Source organism: Ascidia mentula, chromosome 9 (assembly GCF_947561715.1).
Source record: "Ascidia mentula chromosome 9, kaAscMent1.1, whole genome shotgun sequence".
Lineage (NCBI taxonomy): Eukaryota > Metazoa > Chordata > Ascidiacea > Phlebobranchia > Ascidiidae > Ascidia > Ascidia mentula.
Genome location: NC_138574.1, coordinates 12,052,479 through 12,064,582, shown reverse-complemented (window position 1 = coordinate 12,064,582; position 12,104 = coordinate 12,052,479). Strand labels below are relative to the sequence as shown.

Genomic DNA, 12,104 nt, shown 5'->3' with positions numbered 1-12,104 from the left:
AGAAATCAACTGTACGCAATTTATTTGTCGTATGATATCAAAACAATAGTTGGTGAAGCAACATACTTCCGCACGTGATGCAAGCGACCAACTATTATTGAAGTCACACTTACATGCGAATATATTCGGGTTTGCACGAATAATGTTTCTAATTATTCGGATTCGCCCGAACCCGAATCTTTGTCCATTTGGCACATCCCTAGTCTTAACCCGATATAGTTCGGAATACGACAGAGTTTATTTACGACAGAGTTTTTAAGCACAAACAGAAGTGACACCAAAAGGACTACTCAACCAGTGCGACTACAGCAGCAACATTATAAAAAATTAATGAACTTGGGTATCTACAAAGCGTATTAAATTAAGCATATCATGGGACGCTATTTATCTTCCCATCTATCCATCCTTGAACTTGGGAAACATCTGTGTAGTAACCAGGATAGACAAAGTTGTCTTCAATAGTAGACCTGCGTGCACATCCCACCCCAAAGCTGAGGATTCCTATTTGTATCCAGCATATTTTGTCGGTGGTTTCGTCTCGGTACTGAATTAACACATGAGAATTGTTTTTTTGTTTTTTTTGCTGTAATATTTCTTAAAATTTCTTTATTGCCTTAAGAAGTATTATGTAAATCTATATGCCTGAATTACTTACCGGTGTGCGATCAGGTTTTTAGCAATTTAACGCCGATGTAACCACTACTAGTCCTTTATGCTTGAATAAACACACTAAGTTTATCGCAAAGCATTAGCAGTTTTTGGCATTTTTGTTGAAAAACATTGCACGATGATCTGGTTTTATATATTCGTTACAACGTCGTTACCTTTCTAATTAGTGGACCGCCGCTGTCGCCTTGACAAGCATCAGCAATATTCCCAGCCTTATTTGGCGGTGATCCAACGCAGAATAGTCTATCTGCAAAGGGAATGCGAATGCCATCTTCTTGCAAGAAAAAATCCAATCCTTGACGACATCTGGCGAAAAGAGCATTTCCCATAAAACCAACAGGGTATATAGGTATTGCTCCCAACAATTAAGTTAAACAGACCATGCTTTATTATTTCATAATGCTTTTAGTTTTCCAATGTGCTAAGCTTGTTGTATGCTTCTTGGTAACTAACATTCTCTCTGGCTTCAACTGTAGTTGCGCTTCTTGTAAGTCATACGGGAAGTTCCTCCTTACGGTTGTGTCAGAACGGCCGAAGCCGGATAAAACGACAGTCGCTCTGGATTCCTCAACATTCCGATCCGTCAACCAGCGTCCTGAGCATAATTTTACACATGATTCTCCACATCATGGTCAACTCTTGAACTTATTAGCAAACACACCCAGTATGTAAAAGTGCATTCATGACAGGACTCATTGTTGCACGTTTCTATTCTTCTATGTTTGCGATAAGATTAGCATGAACCAACCACCAAACTTATATGAAATAATAACAATCGTTGAGCGTACGATACCTTTTTTTTGACAAACAACCTCATCCGAATCGGTGTCGTCAATGATTCTGTTTCCATTCTCGTCCAAAACATTCTCGTTTGTCAAGCACGAATTACTGCAGGGAAGACAAACAGGACGTACGTACGGAGAAAGGGGAATCGTCCCGTTGAATTTGGCTCGTCGCCTTCTATTGGTTGTTGGAAAAAAAAAGCTAGGCCCGTCAGGTTTTGGATGAACTGCAATGCCGACTCGAATCTGAAAAAAATGTACAGCATTGTAGTAGCGAAAGTACAGCATTGCTACAGCTAAAGTACAGCATTGCTATAGCTAAAGTACAGCAGTGTAACAGGTTATGGCGATCATTTGAATGTGTAATCATAGATTTAACGCTTAACATTCATTTACTGTTAATAAGGATAGTTTTTCTTCATCACTGATTTGCTACTTTATGTAGTAAAAGACTTGTGTAACGGTATTAATATTGTAAATACAATTAACAGTTGTTAGCGTCAAATAACGATCATAAATTAAAATCGTGCCTTTGCAGCACTATCTAAGTCTTCACTAAGTCGATACAGGAATGTGTTCACTTCCATATTGAAAACATGTTAGCGTGAGTGCTTGATTCAAAACATAAGGTCGTGTTAACGTTGTGGTTATACATATTTTCAACCAAACCTACCAGAGCAACGTCATAATCGAATTTGGTTCTGGGTTGAAATCTCGTTGATACGTCATTTCGATCGAATTGGGGATGAAGATAAATTCTTCTTGGCTGGAAAACTTCTACGACCGGGTTTAAACTGCTGCCTGGTCTTGGCCTTTTGAAAAGACCTAAAATATAGAAATGCCATAGTTGGCGAGAACGTAGAATTACTATTGTTACTTCATATAGAGAGTTACTTGATACCACTTACAATAAAAACAATTTTATTCACAAAATCTACAAGCGAAAGTGCCGTAATATTCATTGACCTGCATAATACTACAGTCTACTTCTGCAAAGGTGCGTATTCGACAAATATAATAGAAAAGTGAGGGTCGGCCTATACTTCGCTTTTACTAATCCCATAAAATGTAGAGAGTGTGGAGATGATAGTGTTTTAAAAAAAGACGATAAAAGGGTATTTCTTATAGACGTAGTTCGAATCTTCAAATCTTTAATAAAAAAAATAAAAAGTTTCAAAAGAAATCGAATCATTTGTGTTTTTTTTAGTAAACATCTACTACGCGGATGAAAAATAAACACAATAAATAAAATGGCATGGGCCCGATTGCGATAGATTGCACAGGACGTTAGGGGGGGCGTGTAAGCAAAAACAACAGGATGGTGATTCGTGCAAGGATATCCTTTTGTTCTTACCCCCGTGTATGGATTTCTCACCACCGTTTTTTTGATGACTATTAAAAAGTATTGCGAACATCCGTACCCACTGCAACCACAATTTGGTTCTCTATTAGACTCTGATCACGGTAGTTGTCGAAGATGCTAGCTGCTGTGAGTACCCACTGTTGATTAATCAGGGATCCTCCTCCGAATATTTTATTAAAGCACTACAAACAGTTAAATTTTTGCGTTATAACAAGTTGTTGGTAATTCATTTCCTTTTAGTCATAAGAACGGGGCGACCGTTTCTTCGACGTTTCGTGTGTCCCAGGGTTAAGTGGTGCACAAACAATAGTTCAGCTGTCGTTTTTATTCACGCCACCATAGTTTAGAACCGAGCTTACAATGCTTAAAAGTGCCGGTCGGCGTATTGTTCCACCACGAAACTTGTTAAAGTTTGTCGAACCACATCCATATATTTCTGGTTACTCCTGAAGCACTCGAATATTTGTACACAACCCAATTCTTGAGATTAACTATACAAGTACATAGTCCTTTCACGGCGAAAAATGCTATCTTGCGGTAGGACCATGTCATTCATGGTTTGAATGAGACTAAAAACCGAAATACCAATGCTTTAGTCCTAGTTATCACTTTACCAATGCTTTAAATACATTTTTTACAGGTTTCTTACATCGTATATATCTAAACTTCTTGAGTTATCCATAATTACTGCTTGCCAAGGCCAAGTGTGACTGACTGCTTTTCCTCCAACCACTCTTCTATAACGCGTTCTTTTGTAGATGCTTTCTGGTCCGGCCTGTCCGCAAGTTCCTAAGTCTGCTAAATAAGAAAGAATGTTTAATCTCAATGCGCTCCTGGTATTTTTAATATTGTCACACACTTAGTTGTCACACACAAAATTGGGATATAGCTTGCCTAAACCGAACTGTAACGTGCTTTTGCAGCGTCACACGCTATACAGTAGCTTTGGTCTTTAGCCCAAATGTGTTAAACACGCGTCCTAAATTCTCCTATGTAGTGGCCAAGCCCGCAGAACACAACAGACACTTGTATTCAATACAACAGAAATGACAGGCACAACATCAACGCGCCAGAACAGGAACGGTCTCTATAAACAAAAAGAAACACAATTGTACATACGGTTTGCAAACATTCTAGTACACTCACCAAACTGTTTCGCGACCGATCTATTAGCAGGCACAGGCTGCCCGTTGCGAAATCACATTCACAAGCTGCATCAATCAGATGCCGGTCACACGGTTTTCAGAGATAAACACAGTTATCAGACGTAAACACTACCCACGCCTTATTCAAATATAATCCTTATTCAAGTAGAATCAGGTTAAAGCACATGACAAAAAACTGGCAACAAAAGTACAGGCAAACCTAACCACGCGTTCTGCACACGCAGAGCTACTGCGCAGCCTTTGATATCAGTGTTGCGTCAAACATAGAAATCACAACAATAACGCAAAGAAATAATCAATTTTGGTTTGGGAATCTACACGAACTATGTTTGGAACTAATTTGTTCGGTTCAAAAATTCAAAACATGCAAAAAGACAGTGAAATTGGTGTCTGAAAATTATTTGATTGAATGTCATAGAAACAACGAGGCACCTGTTGTGAAGTTGACAACTTTATCTAATAAATGGTTGAGCTTGTAATAATTCTCAATTTCAAAAATATTTTCATTCCTCCTGGCAAGGTTACGCAACTCCTTGATTGCGCTCGTTGCATCCCGTGAAAATGCTGCGCATGAGATTTTTGTGTTCAACGATGCGTGAAAATTGCCTCGTGGTTTTCGATTGCTATATCGTCAGTTTAGTTTAAAATCTTTTATAATCGTTGCCTTTGGTGAATAATGTAAGTTTAATTATTGAAAGGGGGGTGAAAGTGAAAGCACACTGATTATATAACGGAGCTCTGTACGAAGTGTTGTTGTATTTGTTGACCTTACCTATTTTTTTATTTTTTGTTTGTCCTTTATCCAACACCAATGACAAAGACAAGGAAGATGCACCACTTTTGGTCAGACAAAATTGTATGTTTTGTGTGTTGAGGTTATCACTTCTTTGGACCAGGGACACACGCGTAAAATAGGGATGGGCACTGGATAATTCAGATATGAACAGTGGATAATGCAGTATTAAACCAGATGTGGAATAGTTTATACCAGTACTTGCCACGGCAAATCATTGGGTTTCACCAGGTGTATTATGGCATGGCCACGTGCGTTGAACATTACCTTTCGTGAGAAAATCCAGGCATATAGGCAAGGTCCGTTTGGCCATGCGTGGGTATGGTGATATAACAAACATGGTACGGGTATAAATTAGTTCACAAAAATTATAATCACAAAGCGAGAAGGCAATGAATGTTTCTAGGACAGAATGAGTTGTTTTTGTGGATTATTGGAAGCCATGGACCCAATGCAGCGAATGCTCTTTGGTGCCGAAAGGTACCAATTGATTTGTTTGTGAAATCCGAAGTTCGCAATAAGAAATCCTAATACAAGCAATTTTGGCAAGGGAAATTTACAGCTTACTTGGATTGACGCACGACCTTCTGCATGGGCCATCGCGCATGCACCTTTGATTGACGTCACAAGTCAAAGTTTAAAAAGAAACATTTAGATGGAAAACATAAAAAAACAACTATTTCCTTCCCCGTGCTTTACCTGCGCAATATACATTGCCCGAAGTCCAACGCCTGCGGGAAGTACAAGTGATTTGCGGGCCGATTGCGACCATTCCCGCAGGACAACGATAGTTGACAATGTCGCCGTATATGAATCCGGAGCTCACTTCATGCACGGAATGGTTTTCAAAACGAAGTACGTTGTGTCCTATGCTGCCATTGGCCGCTGGCGGAGGATCGTCGCAACTCCCAACTATAAATTACATTGAAGTAAATTTTAACAAGATTCTTGCCAGGGACAGAAGCAGAAATTTATGTTTTCGTCCTTGGTTCTTGTACTGGGTAAGGCTATAGACAGTACGCTCTGTTGAGGAGGGAGCAATGGGATGACTAAAGTAGATTTATTACAATTAATAAAAGGTTTTTAATACAATGTGTCAACAGCACGCCTTTTTCCACCTTCTTGGGCAAACGCCACAGCGCAAACGAACAACTCGTTTTGCAACAATTAGTTTTATGGTTTTGTTCTTGTTGTAAGTTCAAGTTAAGCTTTCAAGTATAATGAAGGCACGTTGGCTCTGCCCTTAACTAAATTGTTTTGTTTTATAATTAGTATCATAATTAATAGCAGTAAGATTGTACAATAAGCTCACTTGGATTAAAGCAGGACATCCCACAGTTGCCGTCACAACGGCACCGCTTCAATCCTCTGCACTGCGAGTCACGGGTACAGCCTTTTCGGCATCGGTAATTTACCAAAAGCTCGTTCCTGTCTGGACATGAACCTTTGTTTAAAAAAATAAGATGAAAGGAGTGGACGAAAAATTGAGACAGCAGAATCTCCAGTCAGCTCCATGGTCGAGAGAGGCTTGGTCTTAGATGATGTACTGGAGTAGTAATGGTTGCACATATAATGTATGCTTTTCTAATAGCAAATTTGCAGTCAATCAATTTCTCTGTTGCTCTATGGAATGTGCTAATACGATAAACTAAATTTGTTGCTTTGTTCTTCCCCTGTCATCTTGTTTATAGAATTAAATGCGCTGCCTTTTACAGAAACTGCAACAAAAGTGGCAGAACGAGAAAAGCTTGCATTTGCACAAACGCCGTTGCAATGATTGCTCACGCTCGAAGCCGCAAGCATTACACTTGTTGCAGAAGCAAGAGTAATGCTTGCGGCTTCGAGCGTTTCTTTTGAGGTGTGCGTGTATCTGGTATACAAGTATGTCATTATTGCATTGAGGACGTTTTTAAAAGTTTCCCTTTAATTTTCTACACATGTTGAACTGCGGTCTTCGTTATGAATTGAAAAAAAATATATCATCCTGATATTGCTATAAAAGCTTGTTTCATTTGGTAATTAGAATATTCCTATTTCTTAAAGCTTCCTTACTGATCCCGCAGGGATATGACACCAAAGAATGTACACTTTTCCCTTTCGGTAAAGCTAAATTTTGCATTGTAACTTGCGGAATTGAAAATACTTTTTATCTAAAAATTTAAAGATGGATTAATTTGTTTTGATTACTGGTTGGTAAAAGCAATTGGTTACAAACAATAGTAACATTAAAGTCGTTTTTACCACATCTTGCTAATTCATAGCCCTCGTCTTCGTCGTTGTCACAATCTCCTATGCCATCACACACCCTGTTGAAACCCAGACATAGGCCATCAGGACATTTGAACTTTCCGTTGGAGCACAGTCTTGTGCAATTCGCGGCTGTGAAATATTCACAAATGTAAAAAGGGTTGGCAAGAATATTTCTAAAGATTCAACGAAATATCAACGCAGTATTGGCGCTGTAGTCCTCCCAAAAAATTTGAAAACAAGCCAAAAATTAGCATAAAAATAGTATTGTTAAGTCCTGTAAGTATTAGTTTCACTTAAATTCGTGTTTTGAATTGGTCCAAACCTATGACGTCCCTAAATCGCACTTCACAAATCATATCTTACATCTTTACATAACTTATCGTAACAAACAGTTACCGTATACGATACTACAGGTATTCAAACTGCGTTGGAATAAATTGCACCGATTCATTTCTTTTCCGGGTTAGAATCATTACTTCGCATTTGATTCATTAATTGATTCACGCGTAATAAACAGTGGCAATATTTTTTGAATAATACAAGTTTACAACGAAAAGAAGATCAATCAAATAGATTAACGTAAGTTTACACTCACCACCAAAGAATAAAACCACTGCTAGGGCAATAAAGCATGTCTTCATGGTGACAGACAGTTCAGTGATTTTTCTATGTTGGCTGTTGCGTTATCATTAAAATCTCGAAGTAAATGCAAAATGTAGGGTTATAAAAATGCTCAGAAGAAGTGCATCCTTAACAGAAGTTAGGTCAAACCGACATATTTTACGTGAAAGACCTTTTCCTGTGCATAACATCAACTGAAATACTATCGAATGGTAAATGTTAACAAATGATAAAATCTACTGTTTTGAAATGTGCCTGTTGTATTAAGTTTTAATAAGAATTGCATTTTCGACAGCTTGCTTTGGCGTTTTCCTGACCTTCTACTAATTGCTGATCGCCAAACTTGTGCGAACTTGACCTTGCCTATTGTGAACTGCGCTTTTGCACTTTTCTCCGACTTTATTAATTTGCGTGTCCCAAATCATACTGAAATGCGCTTCCTGTACTTCGAGTTCCTCGCTACAGGGACCACAGAAAGGCTTCTGAAGACCGTTCCCCTTGTGGCCCGACACCAACGAGACATTTTTAATGGGCCTAAAAGGTCAGGAAGTAATCGGCAAATAGTTTCTGGTGGAAATTTCAGGGGATGCGACTGGTTGGCGTTACTTTGGTTTCGATCTTTGGCGACATTGGTTGGGACTTCCTCACAGGAAGACATGGCTATATGGGAGGATATTCGGCGCTGCAGGTGCAGGACAAAATGATTTGGCACAAGAAAAACTTCTTGATTCCAAACCTCCAAAGGTCGGAGTGTTTGTTCGCTTCGTAACATGACTGTTCGCTTCGTAACATGATAATTTATGTCGCGACTTTAAATACTTGCTCCGTTAACCAGCCGTAAATTGTCACATATTAGTAATATAGCGCAATGTTTCAATGTTACTCATTCAGATTTTACCTAATTATGAGTAAATACGTCTTCCAGCTAAAAGTAAAATGAGATTAGCTCTTTTTATTCTATTGTTTTTTTCATGCTTCATTTCGGTAGGTGCTTTGTTTTACTTGAAGTAGTAACTTATTGGTAGGCAAAACATGTTTATATTGCTGTGGTTGTTAACGATATTATGTGTTGGATCTTTATACAACGTGATAAGACACATATTTGTATTGCGCCACCAATAGTTGTGCCCTACTCACGATATGTCTTGGCTGTTTATCTATTAACGTTGAACCTTTACCAGTTAAACTTGCTATTCAATGTATCAAAAATGATTTCTTGTATACAAGAAATCTTGGCTGTTAAAACAGCTCTGGGCCAGAGAGAAGAATGTGAGCCAAGGCGAGATGCAGTCACAGCTGGACGACAATGCAGAAAGCCTTGCTCAAGCAATACAGATTGCAAAGAACTAAAAACGTGCCAATGTGACAATATCTTCATCCTGGCATGTGCCATCATTTTGACATGGATTACTTTCACATTCATCATCTAATAGTTCGATTCCCAGTTATGATATAGCAACATTTTGTGTTTAGAGAATAACATAACAGTAGCAAATGCGAAAAACTTGGTTACCAGTTAATTACAAGAAGCCCGCACATAAAACAACGTTTTAGAACAATTACGGGTATTCTACGTTTGTTTATCTTTTAATCATTAAAACCAGATACTTACTGGAAGCTTCGTATGCAATGGTTATATCATCTATGCTGACAGTGCCAGTTGTTGCCACAAATGACACTTGAATGCCTACTCCATTTTGTTTTACAGTCAATTATCCATGCACCCAGACTGTGTGATCTACGATCCCTCCATCTGCATTATAAAAAAAATTCGGCTGCAAAAATGGGAATACGCAACTGGTGCATTGTTTTGCATATCAAAAACATTACCGTATAGTTCCAGATATCTTCAAGACCAAATGAGAGTTGGAAGAGTGAAGTTTGTAAAACAAGTCAAAGCACTTGTCATTGCCTGATTGCGGGACTACTGGTGATGAAAGTGACTTTTACTGGTGTAAACAAAAGCATCAACAACATAACCTTTAATTTATAACTATTACAACAAGCATTGGTGACAGCTTGTTTTAAACAGTAGAAAATTCGTAATAACCTCCTCTGTTATTGCGATCAGTTCGTGTGTAACGGCGTCTCCAACCTTCCAACGGACTAGATGTGTAACCACAAGTTGGACTGCGAAAATTTTCGAAATCGCAATCCGAATGAACTATTGAGAAAACGGACAAGGAGTAAAATACGTGTTTATCTTGATAGTTGGTTGATAGCAGTTACCACGGCAAATGGCAGACCCTTCCCAAGTGGCATCGGCACTGCAAACGGCAAATGAGCTTCCAGTGTTTCGAAATCCCTCGTGACAGACAAATTGAACACGTGACCCGAAAACGTAATCTACACCGCGATCATCCACTCGGCCGTTTGGTGGCATTACTCCTTACGTATTTACACAAGGTTTAATCGCTTAAAGATGAAAAAAACATGCTTACAGGAAGCCATTTGTAACTGGAAAGTTTTGCTTGTTTTTCGATTGAGAAAACTAACTCAACATATACTTGTTTTTGTCAGGTAAATTGCAGTCATAATTCTTTTATCTTCACAACACACAATAAACTAGGAACAAAGTTTTTACTTAGAAGCGTTGATTGTTTCTTCAATCCAGCTTTGCATCTGCGCAACATCTGCGTAGTAGCCAGGATACACAAAGACATCTGTTTCATCCCTATGAGCACATTTAACTCCAAAACTGACAATCCCCATTTGTACCCAATAACTTTCGCCAGTTTGGGAATCCAAGCGCTGTTACAAGATTTTAAACAAATAATATATACATTTGTATTTAAATTTTATACGCAAACCAAAGAGTTCCATTAAGCATTTCCAATGACGGAAATAAATTAAAGCTTTACTTGGTTTACGAGCGGCCCACCACTGTCTCCAGTACACGCGTCAGACAGAGTTCTTGCAGTTGTTGGAGATCTGGCACAAATCATGCGGTTCGTGTAACTCAAAGAATGTCCTATTTTTCGCGTGTGACGTTGGATTCCTTGACGACACCTGATCAAAACAGCAATAAAAAGTATCGTCTTTTTCTTGATTGATCAAACCCCAAATTTTTATTTCAAACGGTTAAACAGAATAATATTCAAAGAAGAGTTAAATCAAAAAATTGTGCAAAAACACCCTAGGTGAAATTGGTGACAAGTTTTTTATACCTTTCATCTGTTATTACAGGTCCCAAAAACATTTGGCTTTCTTGTATAAAGTAACGAATGCTACTTACACTGCATCTGGTTGTAATTCTTGTTTTGCTTGCTGCAAAATGTTTGGTTTTGTATGACTTGGATAATTAGTGTATCCAAATCCAGTTACTACGACTGTTGTACTAAATGTTCAAAGACAAGTCAAGCTGAGTTTAAAAAAAAGGGGAAAGCACGGTTAGATATTATAATACATTTTACGACAGGAAAAACGTTGGAGATACTTAGTCCGTTACTGTGTATGATGGTTCCGTTTGGAGGAAACGAATTACTCCTAGGTAGACACACGGGACGAATGTACGGAGATAAGGGGATTGTTCCATTGAATTTCGGCCTTTCTTTTGTGGCGAACCAAAACGATGCGCGACGTAAAGGGCGAAGCGAGACTCCGATTCTAATCTGAAAAGGGAAGTTCGTTTTTATAATCCTGTACGTTTATTATGAAAAGTACTTCTGGTATACATCATGTACAGGATGCTCAAAACTGTAGAAGATAAGTTTGCAAACAAATCATTTTTTAAAAACATATCAAAACATTTAGGTCAGGTGAATCGTGCTGTAACCAGTTATTTTACTGTAGCGATTGGTTTTGTTGTGAAATGCAGACAGAAAGCAACAACACAATATTTACAAGATAAGCTTACATTCAATAAAAAAAAACGTTTCAATAAACTCACCAAAGCAATGTCGTAATCAAAATTGATTCTCTGCCACCCACGAATCTGTCGATCAAATCTTGGATGAAGATATATTTTCCTTGGTGCAAAAAGTTCAACTGCAGAGTCCAATTTTTCTATCAAACTGGGGCGTTCATGAACACCTGTCAATAATTATCGGTTTAACTCCAAATGTTTTTGATGCATGGCTTTAATTTAAAGGTCAAAATTTTCTTGAACAAACATAATTAAACTAAATAAGTAGAAGACGTTTAAATGCACAACTGTATTTGTAAAGAGGAATTATTTTTGAAGACTTCAAAGGCAAACTGGCCCCTCACTAGGTACAAGATGTACCAAAAACTATCGCACAGGTCATCCTGTAACAGTGAAAATTTAACAGGAACGACCAAATTTGAACGCCAAACAACACCACGCACTGTGTAATTTGATCTCTTGTGATGGCGGATGTAATAAACGTCAATAGCGAAAGTTGGCGGCGCGCAACGTTCAGCAAGGAGCTATAAAATTCTCGCAGTGCACCAATCGGAGATTTCCTGTTGGTGGATTTTGCTGACGGCGTTAATTGTTA

At 38.4% G+C, this 12,104-nt stretch overlaps 1 protein-coding gene across 6 annotated transcripts; it reads right to left on the bottom strand.

Annotated features, from left to right (window-relative positions):
* Positions 1–219: 219 nt before the first annotated feature.
* Positions 220–11,010, bottom strand: LOC145913077 (prothrombin-like). 6 transcript variants are annotated; one of them, XM_083000605.1, is made up of 17 exons: positions 10,880–11,010; positions 10,506–10,653; positions 10,229–10,395; positions 9,874–10,032; positions 9,695–9,808; positions 9,475–9,593; positions 7,619–9,397; positions 7,015–7,152; positions 6,086–6,217; positions 5,473–5,685; positions 3,464–3,612; positions 2,873–2,996; positions 2,125–2,276; positions 1,463–1,697; positions 1,123–1,264; positions 825–975; positions 220–544 (listed from the first exon to the last, which is right to left on the bottom strand). In XM_083000605.1, the coding sequence occupies exons 7-17, from the start codon at positions 7,662–7,664 to the stop codon at positions 371–373; spliced, it is 1,656 nt and encodes a 551-aa protein (XP_082856731.1). In that variant the 5' UTR covers positions 7,665–9,397; positions 9,475–9,593; positions 9,695–9,808; positions 9,874–10,032; positions 10,229–10,395; positions 10,506–10,653; positions 10,880–11,010; the 3' UTR covers positions 220–370. The 6 variants fall into 6 exon arrangements, with proteins under 6 accessions (XP_082856731.1, XP_082856736.1, XP_082856733.1 ...); XM_083000610.1 differs by having other exon boundaries at positions 3,464–3,609; XM_083000607.1 differs by having other exon boundaries at positions 9,874–10,395.
* Positions 11,011–12,104: the final 1,094 nt, after the last annotated feature.